General features: G+C 26.2%; 1 protein-coding gene across 2 annotated transcripts in view; it reads right to left on the bottom strand.

Moving 5' to 3' along the window:
* Positions 1–3,986: 3,986 nt before the first annotated feature.
* Positions 3,987–14,020, bottom strand: part of LOC129971255 (NPC intracellular cholesterol transporter 1-like) — a 42,664-nt gene continuing 32,630 nt past the window's right edge. For both annotated transcript variants that reach the window (XM_056084849.1, XM_056084850.1), the window contains exons 15-25: positions 13,673–13,810; positions 12,916–13,005; positions 12,533–12,723; positions 11,356–11,480; positions 10,363–10,483; positions 9,366–9,418; positions 9,074–9,224; positions 8,207–8,438; positions 7,437–7,550; positions 6,891–7,053; positions 3,987–4,879 (exon numbers count right to left, since the gene is read on the bottom strand). In XM_056084849.1, coding sequence (XP_055940824.1) covers positions 4,767–4,879; positions 6,891–7,053; positions 7,437–7,550; positions 8,207–8,438; positions 9,074–9,224; positions 9,366–9,418; positions 10,363–10,483; positions 11,356–11,480; positions 12,533–12,723; positions 12,916–13,005; positions 13,673–13,810 — 1,491 coding nt within the window. In that variant the 3' untranslated portion in view covers positions 3,987–4,766. The remainder of the gene's footprint in view (positions 4,880–6,890; positions 7,054–7,436; positions 7,551–8,206; positions 8,439–9,073; positions 9,225–9,365; positions 9,419–10,362; positions 10,484–11,355; positions 11,481–12,532; positions 12,724–12,915; positions 13,006–13,672; positions 13,811–14,020) is intronic.

The following is a 14,020-nucleotide window of genomic DNA, read 5'->3' on the forward strand; positions in this document are numbered from 1 at the left end:
TTTGACTTGGAGCAACCAACTTGGAACATATATATTATACTTTGGAAAGGTAAAAATGCGCATTTCGGAGCGATTTTTTTTTTTAAATTTTAAATAGAAATTTAATTAAAAATTAAGCAAATTTCTAGAGTTTTTTCGCAATAACTTCCGAAAATATAATGGTACAAAAATGATTTCTTCATCATCTTAGTATTAAAAAAATTATCATTTCAATGCTAACAATTTTTACCATGTTCATTAGTTAAAAAAAATATTTTAAGCATATTTTCCAATAAGAATCATGAGCAAATATTAAACTTATCCTGAAGGATAATACAAAAGTATAAGAATTTTGATGCTGGTATAGTTAATAATAAGCTGGTAAATTAAGCTGATATTTTTTCATTTTTGTTTTAAAATCCGAATTACTATCCTTACAACAATCAGTATAGGCAAAACATACTTCAGGAAAGCAAGAAGATGTTTAAGTTCACTTGGAGAAGAATCTGAAAAAGATTTAAATTTATAATACTACTAGCCGCCTTTGGCAACCAGCCAGTTCGCCAATCTTAATGCTCATTAAAATTTTAATAATTTATATATTTTATGTAACTCCTATTTTAATAGCTTCTTCATCAAAAAATTTTAAAGCTTCAAATTTGATAGTCATATAATTCATTCATAATATTATAAGTATTCGTAATATGTATCTCTCTAATTTTCTGTTGGCTTCGGTGAATTTATGCTTTAAATTACAATGGAAATGGTTAAGTTGCAATTAATATAAGAACATTTTTTACTGTAACGAAGCATTTTTTAAATAGTAGAGTACTCTAAACAGAGTTGCTGAGTATTTAAACCTTATGGGCAATAAAGAATATCTTTCTTAATTTATGTAATATCTCAAGAAGTTTTCTACAAAATTTTCTCACATTCATCATGAACAAATCAATTAATTAACAATGTTTAGTTTTAAATGAATCAAACTCTAAGAAAATAAACAGAGTCGTTTGAAATAATCGGTCGGAAACATGTTAAGCCTTCAAAAGCAAGTCCATATCCGCTGAAAATAGAGTTGTCAACAATCAGAACACAATGCGCCTGCCTGAATTTTCAACGCCAATGCGTGAATTTTCTACGCCAGATGGGGTAATGCCAAGCAGATTAGAAATTTTTAATTTCCTTTATTCTGTTTTATTTTAATTCAAAAGTACTTCAGAATAAATCCGAAAGATCGATTAATTAACAATGTTTCATTTTAAATGCATCAAACACTAAGAAAATAAACAGAATCATTTGAAATAATCGGCCGAAAATATGTTAAGCCTTTCCTCGTTAGCGTGGGGAAAAAAACTGAAGCCTTACTCATATGGCGGTGGGAAAATGAAAAGATTTTTTGTCGGGAAAGTTAGTTTTTAATTAATAATTAAAATTCTAATTAAAAATTTAAAAAAAAAGAGACCCCAGGTGCACATTCCCGACCTCCAAGGTATGCATATCCCAAATTTGGTAGCTGTAGGTCTAACGATCTGGCCTGTAGAGCGCCAACACACACACATTGAGCTTTATATAAGTATAGATTAACTTGAAGAAAAATGCCAAAATTAATTTTCAAATATTTTTATTGCAGAAATTTATTGTTTATATTATATAAATATATAATATTAGATTAGTAATGTTAATATAATGCTTGAAATAGCAAGAGTGTATCTGTTACAGTAAAAATCAGAAATCAATCAAAACCCGAATTAACCAGGAAAAATTCGTTTTAACTGACAACTCTAGGGTGAATCAGTTTTATTCGTGTTTTGACTGATTTGTTAGACAATATTATTTGTATTGATCCAAAATTTTTGTATTAAACTATACTTAGGAAAACAGTGTTTGAAGAAAGAACCTATCATTGAACTACTTTATTTGTACATTGCTTAACACAATACTTTTATTATAAATTACTTATTTCTATAAGACAAACTACTGTGACAGAATTGCAAAGAGAACCATTTTTCAAACAAAAACATCTCTTTGAAGAACAATCTTTTCTACAAGAACAGCGGACGAACCCAAGTTCAGTTCCCATAGGTCCTTTTCTTACTGCTGTTCTCAGCGAGATTTCTTGATTCGGTACTTGTACGCGAGGAAAGAAAATTTGCTGACATACATTGTATTCAGATCTGAAAATCAGTGAATATGATAAACTTTTGTATCAAATTTGTACTCTGATTAGCTGTAGCCTATACAATAATTTTGGATTAATACAAATAATATTGTCAAACAAATTAGTCAAAACACGAATAAATAGGGCTCTCCTTACTGCTGTCAGTTAGAAAGCGTTTTCCCAAGTTAAGAGTCCTTCACAGCATTGTTAGTTAAAATACGTTTTACCTAGTTAAGTCGGGTTTTCACCGTAACATATCCATTCATTTTTTCATTTATTTTAGGAAAGGTGGCAAAGAACAAGGGAAATGCATAGTAAAATTAACAAATTGGCAAAAAAATCTTCTAAAATAGTATGCATTTAAATATCTATCAAAATTTGAAATATTTTACAGAAGAAGCCATTAACACCAAGTTACATAAAATATTTAATTAAAAATTTTAGTGACCTTTAATTCTGGCAACCTGCTGCTTCACCACTATAAGTAATTATTAATTCATGAAGTCACTGAACATTTTGAATATTAGTGAAGAAAAGGAATTAGACGAAAAAATTTTAACTTTAATTTTTTTTAAATATCCATACTTGTTGCCAACATTTAAATTCCACACACACATGAACTTCATTAAAATTTAGATCCATGACATGTTACAATTGCTTCTCGAGGGATTTTATTTTTTATATTTAAAAGTTATTGTGAATAAAATTAAAGATGAGGATAACTTTAAAACCAACAGAAACAAAGAAGTTTTGAAATTATTAAAAGAAAACAATATTAATAAACTTTCGATTGTGAAAACTTATACACTAAAATTTACCACATGAAAGAATAGTAGAAGTGTGTGTTATGCAGGGCCAGCTTAAGCCTTTAACCCCTTCACTACTAAACCAGCTGTGAAATTCTTTACTAATTTTTTTCAATTTCTTAGTATTCTCCATTCACAAGAGCCCATATTTATTTCATATAATAAACAGCCCATTCTGCATCTGTGGTGGTCTGGGAGATGCAAACTACCTTTCTTTTGAATGTAAGTTCTTATCACTTCACCCGCCCTTCTAGCGAATCCAAACCTCATTGGTTTCTTAGTGTATTCAGGAACGAGGATCTAAGGATGATAGATCGGTGTCTCGGGTTGTTTAAGACTTGTTTTAATTGATTCTTTATTTACGTAATTATTCTGGCACAGCTTTTAGTTGTTGTTTTTTATGTAGGATTATGGCTACTAAAAATTTTGTATGTTTCTGTTCATATTCTTGATTTACCTTCTAGTGGTGCTTTTTTTTATGTGTTTGTCAGTCAAAATCTACTTTGTGTTTTCACCTTGTATTGGTGTGTGTCATTCCCTTATTTTCCATTTTATTTAATGGGATAGATATATGATTTTAGATATTGGTACATTGTTTGAGATTGCTGTACAGTATACTGTGTCTTCTATCCCTTGGACATTGTGATATTGTTTTTGTGCTTATGCGTGTTACTGCTTTCTCTATGTACTTTTCAATTTGGTTTGCTAAATATTAAATTTAAATATTTTATTTTACACAAATGAACTGTAATGTATACTCTTATTTACCAACCATATTCTGGCAATGATTGTAAGCTTTTCAACAAATAAATAATTGTTCTCTCCCTGGCGACCTTCAAAATCTTACACCGTTTCAGGTAGGCAGGTTATTGTGAGGTAGACCAAGACCAAGTCATAAGAGCCCTGGTTAAATTGCCTGGAAACGACTTGTGATAAAGTAATTTGAGGCTGGATTAATTTTTATTTCTATTTATTAATAGATAATAATTTCAATCTTATCTAATGTTTTTCCCTTAATAAATAAATTGCAACAAATACAAAAGTTATTAATTAGTGCTTTAATTTCAAATTTATATATACAGTGAAGAAGCAGCTAAAAAAGTATAGTAATAAAATGAGGTAAGGTGAAATGAAATCACACTTAACAACTACGTTCCAAGAAAATAAACCTTTCATGGCTAACATTTAAAAGTTCATGCATACATATCATTCAAAATAGTAATTTAAACTTTTAAACAAATTTACCGGATAATCAAGATATGCAGCAAAGAAAGAATGCATATTTTAATATTAATCACAGTATTTGGAGGAATTGTACAATTTTATGAATAATTAAATCAAAAGATACAAATCATTGATCAAATTCAGAATACAAATTTCAATCTTCAATAAAAATAATCAAATAAAAGTGGAAGCCCATAATTCATACTTTATATCACAGCCATGTTAAAAATCCAAATGTCAGAATATAAACAATAAAAATAGAATATCAAGAAACTAAACAAATATACAAATGGTATTATGAAAAATTAATTAGCTCTATCTTTATGGAGTCAAGTGCATGCAATAATCTATCAAAATCTCATTTCACACATAATATACTGAATGGCAAGCAGGGCAGAAAACATCATAAAAAGTAAAAATAAATTATTTTAAAATGAGTCACGCATATGTCCATTTACACTATAGTTCTATCCTAAGTTAAAATCTTACACTACACATAAAATATAATACTGTTCTGTTATTTAAAGAAAACTATTTTTTACAAAAATACACCCGATTCTTATATATATATAGTGACTTCTGAAAATGACAGCAGATCTCTAGCTTTTGATTCCATCCGATACGGAGCTTACTTCTGAATTAAAGTTATCATCTTCTGATCCTTTCAGAGGATTTCCCCCAGATCTATCATACTTCTGCTTAATTGGTGGTCCTGAAATATGAAAAATCTCAAATTTAGTCGATGATCAACAGAGAAATAAAAATTAAAATGAATAACTTAAACTTTAATCAAGATGCCTACAGGTCACATAAGTTATGAATTTTAGTCACAGTATGATAGTGAATAGTTTAAAAATCGTGTATTCTCGGAACTCTGGACACAAGAGAAAGTTCTAGACAAAATAACTGTTCTTTAATAACGCTAAAATGAACTTGTGTGGACACAAACTAGCTAAGTATAAATGATCATAAAAGTGTAGTTGAGCACAAGAGCAATAACTAATCAAGTAAAATAAAGAAAATTTCAAGGCAATAATTTATTATATTTATTTGTTTTTATATTATAAATAGCCACTAATTTAAGGAGAAAACATTTTTTTTTAAACTCATGGATTTTGCTGTTAACATAAGATAATATTTTTGCCTTAGACTGACTAATATTGAGACTGATATTTACTTCAAGAATTTTTATTATGTGCATTATATTAGTTTAAGTAAAGCATTTAATTTATAAACATAAAATTTATGCCTATTTTTTAAAAATGAAATTAAATGAATTATGAACATATTAATACTCTGCTTAAAATTATTGCTCTAATAATATATTAGTGCTGAGTGTACCAATATTTCGAGATACATTTGAAAGCACAATTAGAAAATAGTCATTTAATTGTGATTTTGGTGTTAAATAGCGGGAAAGAGGAATTAATGAATCTGATCAATTTTGTAACACTTCTCATTAGCTTATCTTATTTCAAACAGAAAAAACTGTCTTAAAGTTATTAATGTTTCAACAGTTAAACAAAATAATATGTTAATAATAAAGTGCAATTTCAATTTTTTAAACAGTTTAATACGCCCTGCTCTTAAAGCTTCCAATAATTTAAACAATTCAAGGACATAAATTTATCATCAATATACTTTTGTCAATATTTCTATTATTAAATTTTGAAGTTTAAACAATAAAGCCTCAAAAAATGTTTAAGGTCATGCCCCCCCCCCCCCTTTAACTTAGTACAGCACCTTGCTTTCATATAATGAAATTTTTAAAAAGGCATGCTCAATAATAATTTAGGTTGAAGTTTTAATCATACCTGATTGATAGATTTACCTACAACAGCAAAGAAAATTTTAATATTAAATTCAACATATAATAGTCAATAAATAATCAAATCAAAATGTAATAATGATATTATAGTAAATATTATTATCATTTTGTATTTTTATTTTCAAAAATATAAATACAAATATGACAACCATAAGATAAAGCATCTGAAATGAATTAAATTCAGTAAGAATAAAATGTTAGTCACAATTCCTCTTGTTCTTCTAATTGATTAATTGTCATTGAGAATGGAAATAGCATCAAAGTGGATTTTATTTCAATTTTTAAAACAACACTTAAAATTTTTTAAAAAGTTTGAACAATTACAAAATGCATATTAAAAAAGTAAAAGTTTGTCAATTAATGTTACAAGTGAAATTCTATCAATTAGAAAAAAGAATACAGAAAAAAATGATGTAAGTGATAAATATTATTAAGCGACTGCAAAAACCTAATTGTTTCAATTAATCTTTCAAAAAAAATTTACAAGATGTAATTTAAGTACACAGTTATTTGGTTGAGAATTAAAATAAAGTGTAATTTGCTTTAAGGAAAAATTATTCTAATTTATCAACTTTTATTAACAAAACAAATACTAAAGGATTTCAAATAAAAATATAGCATACAGTAAAGAGATTTGCTTTTGTTAAAATAACATAACACTGATGAATAGGTCCAAGAGTTAAATTAAGCATGCTTTCTATGTAATATACATTTCAGTGAAAAGTTATCAACTGAATCCCATGTAGACTGTATCATTATTATACAGACAGCATATTCAATATTTAAACATAATTGCCAGTTGTTAATTATTTTCATTAATAAAATGGTTTTTAACATAAATAGTAAACCATAAATATTTTCTTTTAAATATATCTTTTACATTTTATTTACTTACCAACTACACTTAGGAACACTGGTAAAAATATAAGGCCATGAGTTGCACCAATGAGAACTATTCCAAGATACATTCGGAAATAGAAAACTTGGAAGATCTGTGATTTTGAGAAGGCCAGAACAACAATGCCTCCAAATTTAGTAAGTGTGATTCCAGACAGCACCTATAGCAGATTAACATTTTATAAAGATTTCACTAAAATAGGCTACAAATTTATTGAAATGGTAAAATTAAAAATCTAGATGTAATTTCATAACTGGACATAATTTTATTCCTTTTTCTATAGATTTTCAAAAAATAAAAACATTCTTCCTTTAAAGAGTAAAGGCGAGATTCAGTAAAAAATGATACGATATAATTAATGGGATAAAAATGCCTTCTTCCAACCACTTCAATGCAATCTTAACATGTTTTGACAAAAATAAAAGAACCTATGCCTTAGTTTTAATCGGGTAAATACAATGCATTCTACATAATTAAACTGAAACATGGATTTTTGATTTAGTGAACACTTACAAAATTTTAAAATAAAAAATAACTACTTACTGAACTACCCATGCGAGCTACTGCATTCCTAGCTCTGTCTATTTTTGTTCCTTCAGCATTAAAAGCAAATGAGCGAATGATATGAGAGCAAAATTCTACAGATATTCCAACAGCCTATAAGTAAATAAATAATTGATATACACATTTTGTTATTGAACATATTATATATATATATATATATATATATGTAAAAAAGTTTTTTAGCCATTGCGTTGCCAAATAGATGGAAGCAAATTTTGGAATTTTAACTTCGATTTATTTCACTTTTGGAAGCATTTTATGTACAAGAAAGAAGTGAAAATAAGCCGATATCTGTTTACATCACGATGTAAGAGAGAAACAGACAGAAATTTTCAGTGATTTTACTTTTAGATTTTGATAGGGATTTATTTTACACATGCTGACTTAGAAAAAGAAATCTTAGGTATCTTTAAAAAAACATGATAAACATTAGGGATTTTTATCCTTTTACTTGGATCATGAGAAAATGCTGAGATCATCAGTTTTTTAGAGCATATGTAGAATTAATAATATAAAAAGTGGGAACTGGAGCAGGAAATAAAAGGAAGATAATATGGAGCTAAATTAAGGTAAAGATTTGGAAATTAAAATTTCAATTAGATTTAAAAATATCATTACACACACAATAACTAGTTTAATTGTTCAGCAAAACCTTATTATATGAAGGGGAAAAGAATGTAAAAGCAAAATTGAACTAAATTGCAGTATTCAAACTAACATAAACGAGAGTTTTTATAATTATAACTTACCATCACGAGATTCACTAGGGACACTGCATTCAATGATATGTCCCAGAAGTACATCATTCCCATCAAATTAAATATAATTAGCATGATTGTGAAAACCATTATGAGAGCAGAGTGATAATCCAATCCCATGAGCAAAAATGTGACAATGAAGATTTCAATAAGAGAAATCGTAAGACTAACTACAGTATCCTTGGAGACAGTGAGGTATTGTTCATAAAACACATAGAAAATGCTAAAATGGAAAGAAAAAAAAAAGTCAAGTTTCAATTCCAGAAATTTACATAATTTATTCACATAAAACTAAAAAGCCTACTTTAATTTTAAAATTCTACATTAAAACTAAAAACCTATTATTTGTATGTTAAAGAAATCAAAACAAAAGAATATATTTTCTTCAAATTTCATTCATAGATAACAAAAAAAAAAAAAATTAGAAAAGGTTTTATTCTGATATTATTAACTAATGACTTTATTAATTAAAAATAGCTATCACACTTACAAACAAACAAAAAATTTTTATCTTTAATGTTGATATTTCTATTGAATACAAATAGAATTATTTTAATGCATTTTATTTATTTGTCTCCACGTTATTACTAGAAATGTATGATTAAATTTATTATTAATTTTTATAAATTATAAATAACTTGCAGAAACCTAGTTTTTGACAGTTTTTAAAAATTATTTCACACAAGAAAAATATAGTTTTATATTTTTTTATATACAAGTTTTTTTTCACTGAAAATATTAGACTTGAAAGTATTTTCATCCACAAAAATGCTGAATAAATTTTACATTTAAAAAAAAATTGATAAATAAATAAAAAATAACACCTTAGATTTGTGAAAGTAAGTAGAGGTGAATTACCTGTAGGGAAACACTTCGACTGTTGAACCTGATTTATCATGTGCCTGCAATGTTTCAGTAATGTTTTTGGCAATTCTGCGAGCCCATCGCAAAGCTTGAGTGTAATCATCTGAATTCTTTAATATAGTGTGGTAAGTCATATAATGTGTGGCTGAAATATACAATGTGAGATGATTTTCTAGAAACCTTCCATAAAGAATTTTTAAACATCAAATAATATCAAAATTTTGATAACAATCAACAAAATATTTTTTAGTATTCTTTTCTAAAGAGAATAAAAGTAATTATTTACCTCCAATTCTGTCATTTTTTATCTCAAGAGCATCTGCAAAACCAGCATGACCACTAGAGATGAAACAGAATTTAAAAAAATATTTTAATACTGTACAATCATGAATTTCATAAATAATTTATTTCAATTTGTATAAATACAATAAAAAATACTTAAAAATAACAGGTTGGGAGAACTTCTGTTTAAGAATAAGGTTTGTAGCTGAATCAAACACAATGCTTTAAAATGGTTTTTTAAGAGAAAGTTGTCAAATTAGTAGTGTTTTGGGAATATTTTGACACATTAGAAACTATAAATTAGTATTAGTTTAGAGAAAGTTCAAGATCTTCCTTTCACACAGTTTTACTGGAAATTAAATATAAGGTAGGGGAAAACCAGATTTGAATTATTAAAATTTTAATTTCATTTTGAACAGTAGATAATGTTTATCTTATAATGTGGCATTTGTATAGATTTATGCTTCAATGTGAACAGTAACTGTTGCTGCTGGAAAATATTTTAAAGTTATTTTACTCAGCAAATCTGTTAAATGAAATTAAAAGAAAAAAAAAATTTCTGTTTCAGCATGATTTTAATAAATATTTATTTTAGTAGAAGATCAATGATTAGTCATTCATTCCACATAAAACCCAAATTCATTACATTATGTTACACACAATATAATAAGAAAAAATAAATAAAAATAAACGTAATCAAGATACTAAACTTTTATTGTAGTCTACTTTACAAAAACATTTTTTTTTTTTTTCAGATTATCAAATAATTTTACTGCAAGAGGCTTTCAAGAACATTAAGTAGCAAAACACAACTTTCTGCTTTTTTTTTTTTTTTTGTCAAATAAAAGATTTACAAGTGCTAAAATTTGAACTAAAAAAAAGACTGAACCCAGATTTATCAATAAAAATACTTTGATTAGGGACTTTTATTTACATGAGCACAGAAATAGTAAATAATTAAATCCACATAAAATGCACAAGAAAATATATATATTACTTACGCAACAGGACATTTTGGAGTAGGATTTTCATGTAAAAAGTACATTAGGTAAGACTGAAATTTTTCAGGATAAGGTCTGAAGTATTTCGAATCTGTAATTGCACATCCTTGACAGTCTTTATCTATAAAGAAAAACAGACACATTTAAAATAATCTTCATTTACATTTATTTCATTTGTAAGTATTTAAGATTTTCATTACTGAAAAAATACACATTAAATCCTTCCATGCTAATCAATTTTTATAAAATATATTATAATTACATTAACAATTAATCATGCTTGTTGCAGCCCCAGTGTTTACATGAATAAATACAATCAAAATTCTATCATACAAATTATAAGAAAATGTAAAATTTTTATTATATATACCTTTCCTTTAAAAAAAAAATGAGTACTTTTCTGATATGTCTCCGATTTAATTTTCCATGCAATGGAATTTTCACAATTTTTACCAACAAAGTGTTTTATTACTTGCATTACTTTTCAGATATCATCAAAATGTACATAATTATCCATATGAGAGCAATAAAATTTGAATTTCAAAAAAGTATCACCATTTTATTCCCATATCCAATACTACAAAGAGAGGGAATATACAAATGCCAACACATAGCAAATAAAATTAATTTTGTTTTAACACGTTCAACATTATCGACGAGATATCTCATCTTTCAGATACTTCCAATTACAGGTATCTGTGGGCTAAAATTTTTTTGTATAAAAAATGACAACAGCCAGAATAATTGAGATTTGTCTTTTAAAGGAATTTTTATCTAATTCATCCTTAGTGATGAATGTTTTAAAATATGACAATGTATAAATACAAATAACTCTTCAGGACTGCCATAATTTAATTCAAAAATTCAATATTAGCTCATAATAAGTACTATTCAGAGAAAAGATGAACAATGACAGAGAATTTAGATGTACTTAAGAGGAAAGCACAATACATTGTTTTATACATTATCTAGACAATTACAGAAAATTCTTACCTGGTTCAATTGAAGGACAGAATTTTTTAGTATTATTTTTATAAACACGACAACAACCAGACTGGTCATAAGCCCAGCTAATATAATTGTCAAGCCAATCCATTGGTGGATGAGCAATATAAGTTCTGAAAATAATAATAATAATAGAGAAATAAATAAAAGTTTTTTTTTTCTCATTAAATGCTAAATAGACTTCAACACTTTGACATGTATAATTCATTCTATTTTAACTAACATGAAATAATTATTTCCTTAACAATTTCTTGATAGCAAAGGATGAAAGAATAAATGATTATTAATTTCAAAATAATTTTATAATAGTGAATAGATTAGATAATTACTAAGCTAATAATACAATAATAAAGAAAATTTCAATTTCAGAAAACTAGTTTAATTCTAAAATATAAAGAGAAAATAAAAAATTCATACTTATGCTTTAAAGATTATAATAAAATATGTTCAGAAAAATAAAAGGAAGTGCTGAATTTTTCATAATAACAAAACAGTAGAAGCTTCAGGAACTATCTCAAATTCCTTTTCACAATAATATTACATACAATACTGCCAATAAATCTTTAATAGCTTAAAAAAAACTAATTAAATAAAGCAGCATAAAATTTTGGTATACTTGGATCTAATTTTGCAATTTCAGAGGAGTTAGTGGGATAAGTGAAGCTTTATTTTGTTGAATATGGAAATATTTTAATTTACTATTACTCCACACTATTGACATTTCCAAAAACTGAGACAAAATGTTTTCTACTGGCCTCTAATTTAAAGAGATCTATTCAGTATTGCAAGGTTAATGTAATTTTTGTGTTTCTAAAGAATGGTGAAATGGCCTGCTTCCCAGCAGAAATTAAAGCAGTTTTAAAGGACTTTTAATGATGCTATGCACGCTGTATATTACGTCAATTCCCATCTTTAAAAAAAAAATTTTTTAAAAACTTATCAATCAAAATATTTATCTGAAATAATCATTTTACAATTGCTATAATACTTTAAAATCGGCACATATATATTTTATATATGCATAATTATCTGCTATATTTTATGTACCTAAAATAATTTAAGAATTGTCAATGCATCAAATATCAATTCACATTTCGTACCTTATGAAACATTTTTGTTCTTTTATAAAATAATTACAAATAGAAATGAATAAGTAATAATGTACCTGTCTGAAAACTGAGAAGCTTCAGATATTTGCGTAACAAGAGAATCACGATGGCACCATGCGACACTACATAAATTATTTTGATCTTCTAGTTCTGAATAATTATATCCATCTTTTATCACAAAATATACAGGTGGACCAACAGATAAATATTCTTCTAAGGCAGTGAAATATTTCAGCACATAGGAATCCTATACAATAAAATTTGTTGCCATAATTGGAATATTATCAATAATTTTAGATAACAAAGCATTTTTTTAAAAATTTACCTAATAAAGAAATGAATTTAAAGACAATCTTTAATTTATATAAATAATTTTTTACAATCATTTTCTGTAACAATTTGTCAAATGAAATAATCGAAATTAAAAATTAAAACTTACTTTAGGCATTGACAGCTTCTGATCTAATCCAACATCAATTCTATCTATAACAGCTATTGATGTGCAAATCCATGCAGAAAAAACTAACATCTAGATAGAGAAAAAAAAATGTAAAGAAATTATAATTTAAGATTCTTTAATGATATGCAGCTGTTGTAATGAAATTCTGAGCATATTTATCATTTATAACTAATAAACAACTAAAATTTAATTTTAAATAAAATGATTAATATGCCTATAATTGAGAACTTATAAACATCAAATAAATGCTTAAAATGTCAGATTATGCAAGCAAATATAATGCACCAACATAAGTATTTAAAAAAATCGCCTAATAATTTGGTAAAAGAAATTTTAAAAAAATCATTGATAGAGATAATCCAGGGTAATAAGAATGTACATTTTAAGCATATAACTTTTACTGATATATAATACAAACATCATAATATATATTATAAATATGATAAATTAGGGAATTTTATTACATTTCTAAATATCTAAAAATGTTTGAGTACGGAATCATTCAATGGAGTATAGCAATATTTAGACATATTCAGCCGAAAATTTCAAGTAATTAATCAAACAACACATAAAAGAAAATCAAAGAAAAAAAATTAACAGAAATATTTATTCAAGCTTTAAAATTTTCAATATATTTTCAAAATTAGAGAATGCGAGATTAATTTTAAATTTCAAATAATTTAAAGTTCATTATGGTAATTAAAATTATTAAATACAATAATCAGCAAATACTTACAACACAACATCGTACAATGTCCTTCATTAAAAATGGTGCATAGAACTTTTCAAAGACATGGTAAAGCAATCCTTTTCCCTGTCTGGGTGCATTATTTGCATTAACTTTAATACAACAGCAAATATCCAGACGATGAGACTGTTAGAAAAAATAGAAGAATAAAGCATAAAGAATATATAACATACATTAGTAGAAGATTTAGTAATATTTGCAGACTAATGAACTTCTAAAAAATATGAATCCTGCATTGATTTTTTAAAATTCATTTTCAAAATATATTTCAAAAAATTGAAAATTTTATTGAACAAGATTTATTTTAAGCTGAATGAGCACAGAACAGATGCATTT

Source organism: Argiope bruennichi, chromosome 6 (assembly GCF_947563725.1).
Source record: "Argiope bruennichi chromosome 6, qqArgBrue1.1, whole genome shotgun sequence".
Taxonomy (NCBI): domain Eukaryota; kingdom Metazoa; phylum Arthropoda; class Arachnida; order Araneae; family Araneidae; genus Argiope; species Argiope bruennichi.